The sequence below is a fragment of the Bactrocera tryoni genome, unplaced genomic scaffold, assembly GCF_016617805.1.
Source record: "Bactrocera tryoni isolate S06 unplaced genomic scaffold, CSIRO_BtryS06_freeze2 scaffold_7, whole genome shotgun sequence".
In the NCBI taxonomy this organism is placed as follows: domain Eukaryota; kingdom Metazoa; phylum Arthropoda; class Insecta; order Diptera; family Tephritidae; genus Bactrocera; species Bactrocera tryoni.
Window position 1 is genome coordinate 5,494,888 of NW_024396366.1, and position 21,174 is coordinate 5,516,061.

The 21,174-nt window shown below is 36.0% G+C and overlaps 1 protein-coding gene and 1 long non-coding RNA gene across 5 annotated transcripts in view; one reads left to right on the plus strand and one right to left on the minus strand.

Moving 5' to 3' along the window:
• Positions 1 to 1,104: 1,104 nt before the first annotated feature.
• LOC120781730 (STIP1 homology and U box-containing protein 1) overlaps positions 1,105 to 21,174 on the minus strand; it is a 40,244-nt gene continuing 20,174 nt past the window's right edge. For 3 of the 4 annotated variants that reach the window (XM_040113967.1, XM_040113966.1, XM_040113968.1), the window contains exons 4-7: positions 8,681 to 8,822; positions 8,513 to 8,618; positions 7,157 to 7,213; positions 1,105 to 1,406 (exon numbers count right to left, since the gene is read on the minus strand). In XM_040113967.1, the coding sequence (XP_039969901.1) occupies positions 1,164 to 1,406; positions 7,157 to 7,213; positions 8,513 to 8,618; positions 8,681 to 8,822 (548 nt within the window). In that variant the 3' untranslated portion in view covers positions 1,105 to 1,163. The remainder of the gene's footprint in view (positions 1,407 to 7,156; positions 7,214 to 8,512; positions 8,619 to 8,680; positions 8,823 to 21,174) is intronic. The other variant, XM_040113969.1, reaches the window with a different exon arrangement.
• LOC120781732 lies at positions 5,455 to 6,588 on the plus strand. Its single transcript, XR_005706152.1, has 5 exons — positions 5,455 to 5,715; positions 5,781 to 5,846; positions 5,970 to 6,156; positions 6,224 to 6,383; positions 6,436 to 6,588. It is a non-coding gene; the product is annotated as an uncharacterized LOC120781732 (long non-coding RNA).

The following is a 21,174-nucleotide window of genomic DNA, read 5'->3' on the forward strand; positions in this document are numbered from 1 at the left end:
ACTGCCACTTTTGCTGATGACACCACATTACTACGCGTCGAATAAACAGCAGAAAAAGCTGCGCTAAACCTGCAACATGCAATCAACTCTGTAGTAAGTTGGACTAAAAAATGGAGAATAAAACTAAACGGTGGCAAATCGGTTCATGTAACTTTACAAAAAAGAATCAACCTATAAGTATACTAGATGTCTGAATACCGTATGCAAATACAGCTAAATATCTTGGCATCACGCTCGATGCTAGATTACGTTGGAAAGAGCATATTGAAATAAAAGGATTGAACTTAATCTGAAATTGTCGAATGTGAAATGGCTAATTGGGCGAAGGTCAAACCAGTCCATCCACAACAAATTACTTCTTTATAAACAAATAATCAAGCCGGTATGGTCATATGGTGCGCAACTGTGGGGATGTGCCAATGATAGCAGTATTAATATTATACAACGTTTTCAAAACAAGGTGCTAAGAGACATTGTAAATGCTCTTGGTACTGCAGAAATGCTGATATTCATCGAGACTTAAGGATGAATACAGTCGCCTAAGAAATAAGGAGTCAGGCAGATGCCCACTACAAAAGGCTTAATGCACATGTGAACGAGGAGGCGAGAAATCTTCTTTAAGACACATGCCGCTCTAGTTGATTATGTCGAAAAAAACCACATAGTTACGTTGGAAGCTAAAATATAAAGGAATTAATTATATACCATATATGTATGAATATTACTATTAATTTCTACATATGTAATTTGAAAACAATTTTTACAAAAAACTGAAAACAAAATTTAAACTCAACTCAATACTCATATTTAATTTTGGTTTTACATTTTCATCTGTCAAAATAAGGTTTATTGTCATTTACTTTTTTCTGTAAAAATTAAGCTATTGTGAATGCCAACTACCTTTTCCTGCAAAAATTGTGTTGCGAATGGAAAAAACGATGAACTGATAATGCCTCCAGAAGATAGGTTTTGACAAACCAGTATACATATACACAAATATGTTGGCTAAGTATTCTCATATTTCAAATTTTCTTATGGTTAATGAAACTATGTTTGGGTATATTAATATATTTATTATATATATATACATACATATATATATTTTACTTAACGTTACAAATATATAAATTTTCTGTAATACATTTACATAGATTTAATAATATTTAAAAGTCTAAAGCCCATTCGTTTTCAGCAATAAATGAATCTACTACTTCTTTCATCGAAAAATTCGGTATTAGTTGGTCCTGGGTTAATTTAACCCTAGTCACAGGATCAAAGTGACCTACACGTTGCAGGTGTTCTTCAATATCTTTCCGTTCATATGTTATACCGGATGGAGTTATCACAGGATCGGTGAGAATTTCAAAACTAATTTTACCACACAAATAATCTGGGACATCGCGTTTCTAAAATGAATATAATTTAAAATTAAAAATAATATATAGCAAGTGTGAAGGAATAGGTCTTGGTGACCAATTTTTAAGCACTGCTATAAAATGGTCACCAAGATATTTAATGGTCATTAAGATATTTAATTATTTTTTGTTAACTTTGCTAATTTCTGCCAGTTTTCCTATTCTGTTTTTTATATTTGTTTCTAGCTCAAATACTTCTTAATATTAGCAATATATGGCACAGTTTTATTCAAGAGAAATGTATATACATATGTATATATGAATTAGCAAACTATACATATATACGAGTGTTAGATTAACAAAATTTAAAATTTGCCTCAGGTTGACGAACCCTTCTGGGAGAAATCAATCATCATCAAGTAGTTCTCGCCCTCCCTGGCACGTTCCGCAAAAGGGGGTTTACTTGACATTCTGATGTTACGAGACGAAATCTCTTCATTTAGTTTTACAAATTAATGTTCTGCCTCCTTTATTTAGGATAATTTAAAAAATGTTCGGAAGGATATCATAAAGGCCCTTTAAATAGTCCAAGGATATCTCACTCCATGCAATATTTATTGCTGTTAATTGGGGATTGGAAAAGGGTGGTTAAATCAGTCGGGACCGCCGAAATTAATTTTTTTTTATCCGAAAACACGACCGATGTCTATTAAATTTTCAATTCATGTGATCGCTGCAAAACTGTACAGGGATGTTGTGGAATCTGATAGTTGTCGGAATCAATTTTAAACCGATCAAAAAAGTAGTAGATGTCATGAATTCAGTTATTATTGGTTCGATGTTGGAAACAGAATTTGTATTGGTTTTGGGTATCATTGAAACAAATTGTATCGGTTTTGATAGTAACACACAAGTAAATACGAGCTAAATTCCTTTCCGATTCTCCTGGAGCATCAAAAGAGTTACTGTGATCTGTTAATATTTTCCTCTTATTTTTTTCGTTTTTTCTTATAAAGGAAAGTTTAAATTGCCGAACTCATTGTAAATTTTATTATAATTGCTTTAATTAGATATGTTTTTAAAATAAAGCCCTTTCTGCTTCTTTTGTCGCCTTTATTTGGCCTTCCTTTTGAATTTTTTAATATAACGCCAGATTCCGTAAAAAATTGTTAACGACATTTTATCTTTTATCAATTTTGAAAGCAATAGCTCATGCAGAAAGGCTTTGATCTGCAAAAGCTGTAATTTTGGCCTTTTTGACATCATAAAGTGCATCTGCTCGTCCCATATTCAACAAGTTCTGAAATCTTTCCAAAATTTCTTAGATACCAATAACAATTTTATTAATTTCACCTAAACGGACCTGCCTTAACAATTCCAATACAATATGCACCTCTTCAAGTGACGCAAATTTAAAAGCACATTTTCAAGTTGGTCATTAATACACCTCATATATACAAAATTTTGAAAGGAATATTTTTAATTTTCACAACCTTTTTTTCAAAATAGTTCCGTCTTTTAAACCAACCGAAATCGGAATATTTGCGATGTCTAAATGAAGAAACATATGCTCGAATCTTAAAAATTAATTATGTTCCTATTTAAGTACAGCGATGTGTATCTATGCCTATATGAGTACTCCGAGAAGAAACGCTTTTCAAATCCAGCTGCGCCTAGAGTATTATGACATATCATTTTACTGTTCTTTTCTCTAAACCTGTGCACAAATCTCTATCGGCTGTTTCCATGTTTTTACTATTTTCGTGACAGCGCCCCAAAACAAGGTAAAGTCATAGTTACTTCCCAAGACAGCCCGATATTGATAAGTCTCTGTGCTAACGTAGATGAAGTAATCTCCTACATGCTAATCATCTAATGAAGAGAATATGGTTTTCAGAAAACAATGGATTAGAGTGGCAACTCATACACACAGGCAGGATGTCCAAAAACTAACCCTGCCAACAATCCAAAAGTTTTTGGTAACTACTTGAGGAGCCGCTTTTATGAGTAATCTCCAAATGACTGTAGTCCAGGTGCTCCTGCATCGGCAATGGCAATTTCGACCCTTCTAATTTAGAAACAATAAGGGCCTCACAGAAAAATACACTTGGGGTACTCACAACCCGTCGTAAAGCATCGTAAAATCGTAAAATTATAAATTTTTACACTTGTTTTAAAAAATTGTTGTTGGATTTCATACAAAAATGAGTTTACACATTTACAATTCTCAATGCTATATCATTATAACTTATAACTTTATGAGACTTGTGAAAACCCTAACAATGATAATTGTTCATTTAATTTATGTTAAGCCATTGTAGCAACAATGTTATCGAAAAGAAAAATTAATGGTATTCACACCAAGAGCCAAGAGGGAAGGCTTTGCTGAAAACGAATTTACCTAGTAATGTGCCGATCCAGTCAATACACTATCACCTCCCCATCTCCAAAAAAGCAGAGAATTGCAGAAGTAATATTCATACCAAAAATGGGAGAAAGGGATTACTTATTGGGCAAATCTTATACGCGCATTTTTTTACGCTTAGTACTGTGAAAAATTGGTTGATAGAACCTCTAAGTAAATATCATCAAGTATGAGTTCTTAATTGTAAAAAGAGGGCATTCCGCCTAACGGTTTTTTATTTATTTTTCTTATTATCAGATAGTAAAACTCATATCTTGCTTCCAACTACTTAAATGCTGTACAAAATGGTCTCGTACGACTTTTCGGAAACTTAAACGTTTAAAAGATATTAACCGTTGAAGTTTGACAGTTTTAAGGCAAATTTGTTTGTTTATTTTGAATTTTCATACACTACAACTGTATAGTTTTTTGTTATAGTAGAGAAGTGGTAGTTCTTGGATATACCCAGCAAACACTGTCTCTAACATTAGAGTAAACGCTAGATTTTACATTAGAATTCTAATATAGTTTTCTAATGTTTCTCGAATCGAATTCAAGCTTAGAGAACAACATTAGAATTTGATTATAGAATGATTACAGAAACACTCGAAATGCACTATCGATATAAATGCTAGTTATCGAATACAATAAGTGTCTGCTGAGTCGCTCATTCCTAGTGTCAAATAAAAATAATACGTGCGAAAAGTGCTTTAAATTTTTTTAGACGGTTATTATTACAAAATTACGGGTAAATATAATTTTTAAATGCATTAAAAAAAAAGTTAAAGAGAGAAAGCGAGCAGATTGTGGACATGCTGTTTGATTATCGTGAGTTAAGGAATGAAACCCACGATGCACTTGAGTCAGATGCAGATTCGCCGCCAGCTCTTAAAGAATTGCGAAGTGACAATATCGAATGTGATTCAAGCGGCAGTGAATCCGAAAAGGAGTTAAGTGAATCAAATGATGACACAGATAGTGCTTCTGATGGTGAAAATTCAAGTTTGCCACAGGACTTAACCGAATGGACAATTAAACATAATATTACGACTTCTGCGACGGACGACTTATTGAAAATTTTAGGAAAGAATGTTTCAGGACTTCCGTTATGCTCTAGAACTTTAAGAAATACACCAAAAAAAAATACCTAAAGTAACAATGTGTTCGGGAGAATATGTTCATTACGGCGTTGAAAGTGCTTTGACCGATTTTTTAAACCAGAATGACTTCAATGATATCCGGTTAGATTTAAACTTTAATATTGATGGGCTTCCACTGGCAAAAAGTTCTAACCATCAGGTGTGGCTAATTCTAATTAATGTAAACGGGTGGGACGATGTGAAGGTTATTGGAGTGTATTGTGGGAATAGCAAGTCAGCAATCGCAAACGAATTTCTTACAAAATTTGTAGATGAACTACTTATTTTAATGGAAAATGGAATATTTTTTAACGAAAAACATTACTCTGTAAATTGTCGAGCTTTTATATGTGACGCACCTGCGCGTGCGTTTATTCTTGGTATCAAAGGTCATTGTGGATATTCGTGTTGTCCTAAATGCATACAGAAAGGCCAGTCTAAAAATGACAAAATAATTTTTGTTAAAGAAAATAGTCTTCCTCGAACTGACACCGATTTTCGTGCTCGTGTTGATAGAGCCCATCATGTAATTTTAGAACCGATGGTAATTGAAAAGGTAATCGTTTGCTTTGGATTACATGCATGTAGTCTGTCTAGGAGTTACAAAGACTTTATTGTTGACCTGGATAAAAAAACGTAAAAAACCTTATTCACTTAAGCAGAAGCAAATTCAAGCATTAGATTCAAGAATAATGTTTATTTGCAATCAGGTGCCGCGAGAGTTTGCTAGGCACCCACGTTCTTTGAAAGATGTTGAGCGGTTTAAAGCCACAGAGTTTAGGAAAAGCATCAGAAAATACTCCTGTAACTAAAAATGGTAAAAAATTAAATTTTAATTAAGTAGTAAAAGGGAAATATCTTAAGTATTTTGTTATTTTTCAGATATTGATTGGCTTGAGAAAAGGATATTGGACCGTATAAAACAGTCGGAAAATAAAATACTGAAAGGTAAGAAAATGGCTATGCGACTTTTCTAGCTGCGTATATTGGCGTTTTACCATTCAGTCTTATGTGACAATTTATGAAACGTCAAAAATATGTTTTTTAATGTTATACGTTTTTGTATTACAGAATAGACCGAAATCAAAAATCCTTAAAGAGGGCCCTGACACGAATTTTGCAAGAAACAAAGCAGACTACAAAGAGAAGCCACAAATCACGAAGTGAGCTGCTCCTGAAAGTTCCATTTGATAACTTGGAACAATTGCAAAATTTTGAAAAGGATATAGAGGAGCATTCCAGCAAATTTAATGAACTGGTAATATTTTAATTAACCAACAGACTATCTAAATTGTTAAACTTGAACTCAATGCATATCTTTCCAGAAGGAGGAATTTTTCACAGTATCTGGCCACACAGCTGAAAAGTTCGTAAAAAATGCTTGGCGCCAAATTTTTACCGATGGTGTTGCGCAGAATTTGTGCTGGAAGGGTACGAAGGATAAAATGGCTGTGAGACCCTTAAGTGTAACAGCTGCCTTAAAAAGTATAGTTCTTCACATTTCCGAAATTTTACAAAACTAATTAATTTGTTTTAGGTACATTTTTGTCTAAATTCCCTCATGCGACAGATACAGACTTTGAGCGCACGTCTATAGTCTTCTTCCAGCATGCTAAAGAACGCTACATGAAGAAAATGGCATACGACTCCAAAAAAACAAAAACGTAAAAATTTAACTTAAAAGAACATAATGTGATCTCATTTTAATTTTTTTATGAATATTTTTGTGTTTGAATTTGAATTTATAATTTTAATTAATTCACTAGAATTTAATATAAAGACCTTTGTGTTGGACTTTTTACACACAACTATATTAATATTAATGTAATGAAAATTGAGGCAATATGAAATAAAACTGTTTTAATTTGAAAAAAAAAAAAAATATTTTTTTATTAAACGAAATCCAATAATAGCTCCAAAACAATTCAAAATCAACATTAGAATCCAATTAGAATTCAATTTTAGAATACGATTAGATAACTAATATTTTTCTCGATATCGAGAACTAAGTCCCCTTTTTGTAGAGAATGCTATAGTTCTCGACAGTTTTTCTTATAGTTTTCTAACGTTCTACCTTAGAGAAATATATTAGAGTTCGACTCGTTCTCTAATCATTCTCTAACTTAAATGTTAGCTGGGTAAATATATTCTAGTTCTATAAATATACTCAACGGACGAATCTTTAACCTTTATACAAGTGTACCTACACCGATATGTATACTTTTAATTTTAATGGTAGAAAAGATTTTTTAACTCACTCGTCTTCTATCATCTACTTTTGCAAAAATATTATTAAGCTCCTTAATGTGATCATCCTGTAAATAGAGAATGAAAAATATTTTGAATTAAAATAAAATTAAAGTTTGATTGACAGTTATATGCAGTTTTTTCCAAGATTATAGCCTTGCCTTGGAAAATAAATGTCGTGAAGATATTTTACCAAATACTCTATAAGGCTGCTATATGATATAGTGGTCAGGTTGATTGATGAAAATATTTTAAAATTACTTTTTTCTGATTGTTCAGTTTATATGGCTACATGCAATAGTGGTTCGATATCGGCAAATTCTCAGCTTCTTTGACGAGTGTAAAATTTCAAATTGACATCTCAAGAACTGACAGACTAGCTCGCATGTATACGAAGAGCCGGACATGGTTAAGCCTACTCAGCTCGTTAAGCTGATCATTTTATAGGGTTTCCGGCGTTTCCTTAGAGGTGTTACAAACTTCATGACAAACTTAAAACACCCTGTTCAGGATATAATTTACAGTCGATATCTATATTCAACTGGTCGTAGCTTCGGCCACAAGTTCATACCAAAGACTTTAATCTGGTACCACGGAGAGCAGTAGCCCCTGGAGTTCGCTCCAGTCTGCTCATTGGGTTTGGCCCTTTGTGGAGATTCGTGGTGGCTGTGGTTAAAACCCAAATCGCGGGAAGAACTGACTTTGTCAGTCGAATGTGGGGTTGCATTGCAACCGGGTGCCGGACCCAAAGTACGGCAGAGGTTTTAGATGGGCCTCGAGCCCTACCAAGGTGTCCATGCCACCCTGCCAATTGGTACTGAAAATGTTTACCCAGTTTTCAGGGCGCTGATCGACGCATTGTATTGATCCGTTATGCTTTTGAGCACCGTGGAGTTAAGCTGTCGACAGCAGGATCCCACGTTAAACACAATCAGACGTTGTTCAGTAAATTTGGCATTATAGTTAACCAATTGCGATATTAATTGCAAATGAACTTCTTTGACTAAAAATTACACGAATGTATGCTGCAGCAGAGTTTTACAAGCTTTCCTCCTTAGAATAATCATTGTGAGTGAAAGCTGTTAAAAGTTTGAGGAGCTAAGTTAGTTGTAAACACATTAGTTTTATAAAACGCAATGCTTGACGCTACAATTTAGGAACAGCGTAGAGGTTGCGGGTATAAATTGTGGACACATCTACATGGCCGAACATGTAATTAAAAATTGTTAAGGTTATTTCAAATTAATTACGAACATTACATACCGAGCATGTAAGGCAACAAATAAAGTTTTTAAAAGTTATCAAGATTATCTCAAATTAATTAATAAATTTATATTTGCATATTCAAAATAAACTAAAATACTTACACATTGTTGCTCAAATTCTTGTTGTTTTTCTCTTAATTCATGTTCATGAATACTTTCGTCGATTTTCAATCTAGCTAAATTTCTATCCATATCTTCTTTTATAAGCCTGAAAATCATTTAAAATCATTATATATAACAATTAATTCTATAATATTGAATAAGTTTTACCTATTTATATACGTTTGCAGTTCAATTTCTTGACATATTCTTTTTTCTTCTAACAAACTCCACCGTTTCTTTCGTGCGAGACGTAACTGCCAAGTAATGTCATCTCCAAAATTCTGTTTCTGCTCCTTTGATAAATCAAATGCTAGAAAAATTATTTTTTCATAAAGCATATTCCAATACAATATTTTTTATATATTATATCTTGTATACTACTTTAAGTATTTTTCATTTAAAGAACTTTACCAGTTGTCCCATTTATAGGTATGTAGAAGTAATCATGATGCAATAATTGGACTTATGATATGATATAATTATTTAAGTTATCAACTATTCGACTAAAAGCATTTAAAACTTATCGTGTTAGATATAGAGTTTCATATATCAAACTGATAAAAAGGATGGAGTTAAATAACTCGGTTAAAAATATAGGTAAATGTATGAAACATTTTACACATGTTCTCTCATACTTGGCACGACCACAAAATACTGAAAAACTGCTTTAATTAAGCCTCAAATTAAGGTACAAAGCTGTAATTTGGTAAAGGGGTTTAACTTTTGATCACATATATCGACTAGTTTTCAGTTAGGTTGAGAGATCTTTGCGATTAGGATAAACACCTGCGAACTCTCCAACCCCGGCTATTGTATATAAAGTATATAAACGCTTTGTCAGAAGGAATTGCTCTCCGATATCGAAGGATAACACTAGACAACGCTGACATAATTTTTAACGAAGCGCTGAAACTTGAGAGTATATAACTTTTTCGATGGTTGGAAAACTAAAGTCAGATTCTAATACACAAACAACCACAAAGAGAAGAGCTGTGCAGTGATTTGGCCAGAGAGTTTGGTTATGATACTGTGGCTTTTGTAATTCAAGTCAAACAAACAGAGCCTGGTTTCAACTGGGGCAAAGGCAAATTTTCAATTTAATAACCAACCGTGTTGCTAACGGATAAGGCGATATTTTTTTTTGGATGCACCAGAGGCCAACGGCATAATTTTTTGTTGATACAGTTAAGCAAAGACAAAGTGGTTGCGGTCGCTATTGCGCCCTGTGGAATATCCGCCACCTTGGTAAGTGGTGGCAGAACCGCACACTCAGCATTCAAACTCCCGCTGATCCTTTCAAGTGAAGAAACGTCCATTTGCAGAATCAGCAAAATAAGTAGTCGCGGTGCTCTATTACAATGATCGTGAGGAACAAATGCACATTGTCGCTCAAGCGAGCGATTGAAGCACTGGATCGCAGCTTGCAAGTCATTCGGGGCAATCGAATTTTGATGGGTGGAGTGGTCCTTTGCGTCAGGTGATTTCCAGCAGACATTGCCGATCATGGGCGAGATACCGCGACAGACGTGATAAACACTTACCTCAAGGCTTCGCTGTCATGGGCTAAGGTAGAGTGCTAACAGTTGAATACTAACATAAGGGTTAAGCTCTTCAATAATCAGGAGTGTGGACTCTTTGCATAAACGCTTTTCGAGGTCGGCGAAGGTTGCATGCTAATGATTTCTAACGGCCAAATAACCTTTTACAGCCAATTTAGCAATGTTGTTAGCTCGGAAGATAACCTTATTACTGAGGTATTTCCGAGTTTACAAGATAATCTGACTAACGAGGAGTGGTTGTGTGAAAGAGCTATCATGGCGCCCAAAAAGAAAATCGTGGAAAAAAATAAATAAAAGAATATTAGATCAATTTCATGGATCGATGACAACTGACGACGTCACTATATACCCTGCGGAGTTTTAAATTCCCTCGACCTTTGTCTTACTTCTACATACAGCTCACGTCTGTACGTCTGTACGTGTGCGAAAAACTCACACACCAGTTGTCAGAAAGTAAAATAAAGTAGTAAAGTTTTCGCGATAATTGCTTGAACAATATAGTACTTCAACATTATACTCTTGTGCTTGTGCTATTTAAACTGGTACATAAACAAATTGAGATATAAAACAAGTATGAAGGCGCATTCCGAGGGACTATCTATCAGAAGCGCAACATACTTTTCGTAAAGTCAATGGATACTGCCCTACATACTATCATGGGTTGAAGAAGCCATTAGGGTTAAGGATTTCGCTGTTGGGACCTTCCTTGAGAGCTTTAAACCACGTCCTGTCAGAGGCAGTCGTTACTGCTCTAGACGGTTTTGGGGTTGAATCAAACCCTAAACACTTCATTCTCAGTCTTCTGTGGGAGAGAGGAATTGAAACAGATGGGGCACCGCGCGCGTGCTACGTAACGTGAGTAGGGGTACCCCACAGGGTAGAGTTTCTCTCCTCTTCTATGGATCCTGGTCTTTCACGAACTCCTTAAAAGCTCGAGGATCGTGGCTGTAGGGTGATTGCCTATGCAAACGATGTAGCATTTAAGCACATGGTCAAAGAAAAGTTCCTTAGTACCGTTTACGAGTTGTCGCAGGGGTATATCAGCGTCGTAACAAACTGCCCGTCGGAAGTGGTCTCGCCATCAGCCCAAATAAAACCAAGATGGTTTTATTCACTAGAAGATATAAGATCCCAGTGGCACCGCTAATGGGAGACATTCACCTGCAACCGGTGTATACAGTGAAATATCTACGGCTCATCCTGGATAAGAAGCTTTCATGGAAGCCAAATATCGAACAGAGATGAAAAAGGCATCGATTGCCCTATACTGGTGTAGAGGAGCCATTGGCAAGAGGTGGGGTCTCTTACCGAAAGTGGTCCCCTGACTCTTTGACACTATTGTCAAGCCCATTATGTTCAATGGAGTGTTTATGTGGTAGAAGGCTTTAGAAAAGACCGCAGTTACAGGAAACTCGAGAGCGTTCAATGGGCGGCGCTCATCAGCATGTGTGGTACACTAAGCTCCATTTCCAACCATGGCACTTAACGCCATTTTGAACATAATGCCTGTAGACATCGCCGGAAGGTGTATGGCCCCGAAAATGGCTATTAGACTCAGAGAATCTGGGTTCTTAAAAGAACGCGTATCTGAACACTCGGATATCCTCATATACTTTGACTGCATATTTAATCATCTAGCGGGTCCTTGTCTGCACATTTACCGCTGAGGGTGCTATGGGTGCGAAGAAGCCGTTGGGCAGTGAGCTTCTTTACGGATGGGTGAAAGCTTGGTGGAGGGATTTACTGTCGGAAGCTTTCTATCAATTCTGGTTTCAGACTTCCTGACTGTTGCAGTGTCTTTCAAGCTGAGGTTGCAGGCATAAAAGTTGCAGTAGATTTGCTGCTCCGGAGTGCGGCTTCCTTTAGAGAAGTGACCATTCACGCAGATAACAGAGCGGTGATACTAGCCTTGAGCCCATTTACAGTACGTTCAGGGTTGGTCGAGAAGTCCCTAACCTCGCTATCAATAACATCGAGTGTCTGTGATAAGACTGGTGTGGGTGCCGGACCATAGCGGAATCGCACGTAATTGCAAAGCGGTTGAGCTAGCAAGAAAGGCAGCCTAGAACCACTATCGGCAGAATGGTAACGGGTCGGTGCTCCTGTATTCTTTTGTGTTCTACTACTGGATAGCTGTGCTTCGCGGAAGCTTGGCCAGCGTTGAGCCACCATCGGTACTTGCACAGTCGCTAAAGTTTTCTGGCCCAAAATTGATCGCAGGGGATCTAGTGCTCTCTTTGCCCTCCGTAAAGATCTAGCTTCTCCCTAATTGTGGGGCTTTTAACAGGCCATTGCCCTTTTGGCGTACAAGATGTAAGGTTGGGAATCTTACCCCGCGCCGTTTTAGAAGCTGTTTGGAAGAATTTAAGGTAGAAACAACTCAACACTTCCTTCTTGACTGTCCCGCGTTTGGTAGGTCAAGACTTAAACACATTCCTTCAGACATCTAATTCTTTAGATTATTATTAAAATACAATAAAACTTTAAATATATCTAAATATAATCGGCACGGCGGAGTTAAGTAATCGCAGAGCGAAATTGTTGTTGAGTCGAGCTGAGATCTGTCGAATTTGTAGGCCGAAGTAAAGTAGCGCAGGTGTCGACGCGGCGCAGTGCCGTTCCCACGACAGTCGGGTCTACGTAACCGGAACGAGCCCGGATTTTTTTCTGGCCAAGGACTGTCAACCTGGCAGATTTCTGCGGCTACAACAACAACAACGCGGAGCAGTGTGTAATCGAATGTGTTGATCATCTTTTTGTTGCTTTGTAGTGTCAGGTGCCGTCGGGTAGTGACATCTGCTGTGGTGAATTGAGCTGTGTTTTATTAAGGTGTGCCAGTTTTTTCGGGTAGAGTGGGTAGAGGCACAACTCATTTAAATAATATGGAACTAAATTTCTTTTGCATGGCCAACACGGACACGTTCGCAGAAGTTCAGACGCTGAACACAATAATCAACGGGTTTCAAGAATAAATTAAATTAAAGAATAAAAATTCAGCAATCGTTGGCATAGATCATACAATTGACGAAGCCTAATACGAAAACGTCTAACGGCGTCAAAGCCCACGACCGAGGGGAACAACTGAGCCATTTCGTGAGATAACACGTTCACTAAACTTGGTTTTCAATAAATGGGTTGTGACATTCGCTGTGTGGCTTGTGGCACCGTCCTGTTGGAACCACATATTTTTCAAGTCCATATCATCAAAAAATATTCGGTTATCAATGAGCGGCTTGCTGATCATTGTGGGTTGCTGCCTGACCAATAACGCATATTTTTCTTATTGACAAAACCATTCAGCCAGAAATGAGCCTCATCACTGAAGATGTTTTTTCGATGAAAATCCGGATCATTTTCAAGTTGTTGCTCAGCCCAATCCACGAACATACGACGATTTTGGTAGTCAAGCGGCTTCAGTTATTGCGTCAATTTGATTTTGTTAGGTCATTCGCGAAATTCACCACAACGACGTCAGAGAGATTCCCAATGCTTGAGAACGACGTGTGAGAAACTGATTCGCGTCTTCCTCAATTGATGACCTAGCTTAAAGTTCAAAAAATCACTATAATGCGTGTTTAACCGGTTTTTAATGAATTTTACACTTATATTTTTAACTTTTATATCCACTAACATTTCACTTTATTCAATATTTAACACTAACAAAAAGTGTGCATTATAAAAAAATTAATCAGTGTAAACTTTATCTACATATTTTACCAAAGAAGTACAAATAATACCTCAATGGCAGGAAATAAGGGTCGGCTTTAGAATACCGTCCCAGGATTTCGGGAATAAAATGGGTATGGTCGGATAGAAGAGATTCTCCAGATCAAGAACTACCACTATTTCAAGTACGTATTTTTTCGATACAAAACTAATTTTACTAAAGGGTTGCAGTCTGTCAAATAATACTGTGTCTACCAGTATAATTTGTGAGATGAAAATTCTTAGGTGTTTCTAATGCAGTTTGATACCCTGAAGTCAAATTTGAAAGCAGAATTTTTCTATCAACCACTGATATTCTGCAACCTGCGGCTTTAGATTTAGATACATAAAATTTCATTATATTGCATTGTCTCAAATTTTCATACGATCAGGGATTTATCCGGTTTAGAGCGGTTCTGCCTGCTTGTTTGAAGTAAACACAAACAACATTTTATTTTACAAAATTTATCAGTAGACTAATAATACCCGTGACAGACATGTAGTAACAATACCATAGTAAAGGTATCATGGTATTCTGTTTACTACGTTGATGACACACATGGCAATGCAGTAAACTCAAATACTAGCTTGTTTCATAATAAATATTATTATTATTATTTATAAATATTAAATTAAATATTAAAAAAAAATGTAAACAATAAATATTTAGTTGTGTGTTGTTAAGAAAATAAGTACAATTATTTCAAATACTGTAAAGTTAATCTATTTTCATCGCAAAAAAGCGATTTGGTTAAAGTCTCTCTAAAATCCTCACATAATCATTAACCACTCCCCGTATTCACCTGATATGGCACCGTGCGACTTCTTCCTTTTTGGAAAAAAGCCTTTTCTCATGAAAGGAAAGCGTTAAGCAAACGTAGAGGCCATTAAAAAGACTTGCACCGGCATACTAGCTGCCATACCGGCTAACGAGCTAAAACACTCGTTCGACATGCTTTTGGACCGTGCAAAAAGCTGTATTGAAGCAGAAGGGTACTATTTTGAATAATATAAATTGATTTTGCCGGAAAAACCATTTGTTCCTCTTTACTTTGGAACGCATTTTGTATGTGCAATTTTTTTTTCAAAGTATCTCATGAATTAATAACAGTAAATTTTTTTTCAGTATGGTGGTTCGTGGTTCACAAAATAACATTGCGATTTGTATTGTTCATAGAAAATAATTATATGAGCAAATTCATCTATTTGTGCTCTGACAGCTGTACAGACAACATATAAAGTTTGTTTTTTAACCGAAGAGAAAAGATGTTTTTATTTTATTTTGCTACAAATATCGGTTTTTGGAGGAGAAGTTTGTAAACGCAGTTTTTAGTGACGAAAAAAAGTTTAATTTGGATAATCCAGATGGTCATCACCAATATTGGCGAGATGCGCGACATTTGCAAGGTAGCTTTGCTATAAGCGGAACCATGGTGGGGGATCTTTGATGGTATGGACTGCCTTTAGCTCTAAAGGCAAATCTCAATCAATGATCTACTGAATAGTGAGCTCATTCCTTTTATTGAGAATTTTCATGACGAATATTAGATATTTCAGCAAGACAACGCCCCATTCATGTAGCTCTCGCTACAAAAGCATTTGTTGAGTCCCGGAATATTAAATTATTGGATCGGCCAGCTTTGAGTCCTTTGATACCCTTGGGGTATACTTACTGCTAAAGATTATGGATATGTCAAGTAGTATTATACTATTAAGCAGTTAAAAAGTGCCGTTGTTTTAGGGTGGGAGAAAATTGAGCTAACTACTCTGCAAAACTTAGTAGGGAACATGCCACGAAGTAATACTGCAAAAGGGTAATACTATTAGATACCAAACATATTTAAAACTTCAATTACTTAAAGTTATTTTTATTATATAAGTGTAAAAATAATATTGGATATGAATTTTAAGGAGTTCTTTATGTTGCACATATAATTATTTTCTATGGAATTAAAGTAATATAATTTTTTTTTTGTTAAAAAAATTAATATATAATTGGAATTTTGTTTTTGTTTACTACACCTTATAAGGCCATAAATGACAAGTAAGGAAGGCAACCGAGGGCAACCGAACATTTTATATTTATATTCTTGCAACTTGCAAGAATCAAAGTCAGCGAAGTATCTTAAGGTGTACAACGTCAACCAGAGAATCGAAACCCAATAAATTTTATTTATACATATCCTGTATACAACTTATACACTGACAGACATAGAAATACTTATGTTTGTTAGAAAAAATTAAAATCATTATTGTAGTTGGGGTTAGTGTGTACCCGATTTTGCCTATTTTTGCCAATCCTATATACTATTAACTTGTCACATACTATAATAAAAGAATATTCTCTGGCTTTCATTCAGGTACCACAAATAAAATCACCAATCATATGGAGTAAAGTCAGTCAAATAAAGTTTGTGTAAGATAAAGTTTGCGCCCAATTTTAGCTATTTTAGGCACAAAGATACGCTATTATAAGTAAAACACGCTCTGTAGTTTTAATTCAAATAACTCAAATATTGACCGATAAGTGCAGCATGAAGTCACCAGAAAGTTCGAAAATCTTTATATTAGTTATTTGGGAGCTCAGGAAAGTATTTTTGATTCACATAGTTACTATTGTCAGTAAGAGATTATCTCTGAATTTCTGCTGTATATTCTATATAATACTAGCTGTTACCCTGTGCGTTTCACTACACCTAAATCGATTAAAACTTAAGGGTTTTTACTTTGTGTTTTATTTATTGTTGTAAAACTGTTACTTATTTATAAAACATTTATAAAACATATTGGTATACAACATTTTTGGTTTTTCCACCTGGCGCGTAAATGAATAAGCACCTTGGTGTTCCCACTCTCGAGCATGCGACGAACAATTGGCCGTGGAAGAATCACGGTTCTTCCAAATTGACGCCGCACACTTGAAACGTTTGCCCTTGCGATTTGTTGATGGTCATCGCAATGACAAGACGTACTGGGAACTGCAAGCGCTCAAATTCAAACGGCATGTCCGTTGGAATCATGGGAATGCGTGGTAAGAGTACAACTTCACCTGCTGCCTTGCCATTTAGTATTGTTGCTTTAATCAAATTTGGCCACAATTTTTTGACTGAAAGTCTTGTGCCATTACACAAAGGCGGTGGCTTTCGATTTCGTAGAAGTATAATGGGTTAACCGACTTTCAGAACCAAACGATGCGGTGGTAGACCGGGGGGATCCAAAGAATTCAAGAATTCAGTTGGATAATTGACTACTTCATCTTGATTTAAAACGCTATCAATCGATGTACATATATGTTGTATCTTCTCCTGGCAGTTTTTCTTGAATGGCAAAATTGATTTCGTTGACGTGTACATTTTTCGGTGCCAATATTGCGCATTCACTTCAATAATCGTGGCGTTGATAGTGTTGAACAATATTCGGAAATACACTTTCAATCAATTCTTCTTTCGATTGTAAAAGTGTACAAAAGTTGTTCGGCAATGTGATCAAACCGGTATCATCGATTGGTATTTTGCCTTCGCCAATGTCCAACAACTGCTTCGAAAACGCCGCTGCGGATCGATCATTTTGCAATTGGACTCGCATGTTGATGGTAAGAGTCAGCCTTTGAACATGTCTCCACAAAACTGACGATTTTAAACATACGTTTATTTCATCGGCAGGAGTTGATCGAGGAATGACTGGCAGAGTTTGCCGAAAATCGCCGGATAATAAGACTAATGCTCCGCCTAAAAATTGTTGCTTTTGGCGTAAATCTTGCATTGTTCTATTGAATGCTTCTAATGTCTTTTTGTTAGCCATTGGACACTCATCCCATAGAACTATTCCAGCTCCTCGCAAAACTTTTGCCATTGTTGAATTCCTCGATATGTTGCACGTTGGTGTTTCAACGATTTTGATGTTCAACGGTAATTTCAACGCAGAATGTGCTGTTCGGCCGCCATCAAGTAGAGTAGCAGCGATGCCAGCGCAATTTTCTGCTGTGACCGTATAGTAGCAAGAATTAAAAAGATCAGAAACATTTTCCCTGTACCACCGGGCGCATCAAGAAAGAAGAATCCACCGGCGTTATTGTCAACCGCTCGTATAATCTTATCATAAGCATTTTTCTGCTGAATATTCAATTTGGTAATGTTAGCTTGTATGAATTCACGCAATTCATTGCAATCGTATTGTTGTTCACGTTGAAGCTCATGGTCAATGATTGGGCGCAGTAATGCCAAGTTGCGCTAATGCCTTATTCGCAATTGTAAGGCACAGATCTTCAACCAATATCAAAGCAGAATTATACGTTTGTTATGTATATAGCAAGTCTGAGTCCGATGCTCGATTACGCGCCAAAATTAATAAGTCCTCGGTCATGCAGTCTTTGTACTTATTCCACAGTTATTGCGGATTTGACCGAAGGCATGTAGATATTATTATGGCGAATAGTACGCGTATTTGTTTTGGATGAGATGTGAGTGATGTGTCATGAAGTGTGGTGTCCCAATGCATATCATCTTCTAACAAATGCAATCGCTGACATGCTTCACGATACGTCGCACACAACTGACCGTCAACAGTTTTCAAATCATCAAATGATCTTGGTCCGGTCACGTTGACTAATAGCAGACGCAAATAAAAACATTCGGCGTTGTTCGGATGGATGGTGTAAATGCGTCTTATGGCATCGGTTTACGGACATTTGGATAACCGTCAACACGCTCCCTTGCTTTCGTCGTTGAAATGTTTTCGATGATGGATTGCAAGTGAAATATTGTGGTATTTCGGAATATAACAATGTTCTTGCAAATTCATCGTTTTCACACAACTCGAAAAAGGTAGTTAGTGTTGTCCCCGGTGGTCGTGCTAGAGTATGCATATTTGAAGTACATAAATAAAAATATCCATATTTGAAGTATATAAATAAAAATGGAAAAGTTAACCTAAAACTACATTTTAAACTATGTATTTCACCCCCACATTTGCGAACCGCATGGAAGCACCTACGAAACAATAACAATACTCACTTGCTTTGTGTGTGTTGCACGGTCAGCAGAAAAACACAAAATCGGTTCGAATAAATGTAGCAAATGGATGGAATTAAATCTGGAAAAAACACACAATGTTGAAACACTTTTTTTTACACACTCAACCGCACAATCGAACCGCATGGCATCACATATGAAACAACAACAATACTCACTTGCTTTGTGTTGTACGCAGAATGTTAATCACGTTGAAATCTGATAAAAATACACACAATGTTGAAACATTTTTTTTTATACACTCAGTGCATTCAGAACACTTACGTTCTGTATGTCTTGTTAGCTTGACAGTCATCCATAGAAAGAACGAATGACAGGCAAAAACGATAAACATGCGATGTCAATGTTTTTTTATTAATTGTAAACATCCGCCAGTTGGTTTTTTTTTTTTTTTTTTTTTTTTTTTGCAAAACGTGCAATGATACACATTAAATTTCTTATGTGCACCTTCCAAACAGACCCCAATCACCCCTGAAAATTTCATTGAAATCGGGCAAGCCGCCTAGGAGGAGTATGCGAACAGGAAGTTTTGCCACTTAATTTTATATATATAGATATATAGATATAATATTGCACGATATTCCAAGTCCAACCAAAACTGTTCAAGTCCATAAGCCGAATATGTGGACCCCAGTATCTATAGCTGACTTTTGACCGTAAATATCAGTCAATGTGCAAGTTACATCACTGAAATTCAGGGATAATCTTTTCCTGACAATGATATGTCTGTGTGGAAAATGGGTTGAATTGTGTAAATATTTTCCTTAGCTACCATATACAATATCACACACAACAATTTTCGAACTTCCAGGTGACTTTATACCGCAAATATCGGCTAACATGTGAATTATCTCTGTAAAAATGAGAGAGCGTGTTTTACTAATAAATGTGCCTAAAATCTCTAGCCTTCATATAACAATCATATATTATCCAGGTGACATTACTCCATATGATTGGTGATGATACCTTAATGAACCTCAGGGAGTATTTTATTAGTATGTGGCGTATTAATAGTATGTGGCTTTCCTTAACTCGAGCTGTTGAGGTGGTAATTGAAAGCAAATTTCATACATATTTCCCTCCACAATTCGAAATTTCTCTAACTCGAAGTTTTTTTTGTGGATTATGGTGATTCGAGTTAAGGAAGCTCAATTTCTTATATGAGTGCTTGGATTCCAATTCTCTGGTTGACGGTTTTAAAGTGTAAACCTGGCTTTGATTATTGCAAGTTTCAAGAATGTAAAATGTTCGGTTGCACGCGAACGAAATCTTGTTTTACGCTACATTTATTCTGTTAATAATTCGTAGTGTGAAAGTTATGTATTTATAAAATAGCTCGAAAATATGTTATCGAGTATACCTAAGCGTATTCAAAAGTTAATGCTATCAGCCCACACCTTTCTCTGTCCCCAATATACCCCATATATGTAACTATTCAATCAAAAATCATTCACCTGACTTTAAACCGTATAGGCTGGATTTTCTAATTAAATGTGTATTAAATGGGCATGTTTTTCGAAAAATTATGTGGTTCATCCAAACTTCATATCCCTAATGTAAATAATTCTCATCTTCTGATTAACGTTTTCCACCTCATTACATTAAATTTAGCTTCTACGGTTACTTATATCACACATGTACATACACACCTGCTCAAAATAATAGTTACACTATAAAACTTAGTACTCTCAATAGTTTAAAAAACTTTTTATGGGCTTTTTGAGACAAGTTATGCTGTAAGTTTAATTAAGATAATATGGCATCGCCCTTTCTAACAGAGTGAAGCATGTGAATCCCCGAGTTAATCCGTATTTCAGTTTTGCATGAATACTCAGAAAAAAAACTTGCTCAATATAATAGTTACACATAAGTGAAATTAGCTTTTTGTGAAAACAAAGTTAATTTTATCCAGTTTTTCAAGTTTTCTTATCTGGATTGGTAAGTTTTCTTGCATTAAAGCTCAAAATGCTGAAGATAAATGAAATTATTCTTTAATCAGATGGGTCGAAAGCCAGATTGCACTGTTGAAGAAGCGCGGCTAGTTTCAAACCTCAGAAAGCACGGAAAATCGCCTCGGGAAATTGGGAAATTAATGGAAAGGTCTCTTAATTTTGTTAAAAATGCTTTAGAGTGAAAATCTAGTAGAGAGACTCGTGGAAGGCCACGAAAAACGAGTACAGTTCTTGATCGCCACATTGTAACTATTTGTAAAAAGGACCCATTCAAGTCGTCGAAGGTGATAGCAGCAGAAATTAGAAATGTAGTAAGTGCTCAAACAGATCGCAGGCGTTTGCAAAAGGCCAAGCTACCAGGACGTATAGCCAGGAAAGTTCCATTAATGCGATCAAAGGATTTAGATATGGGGTTA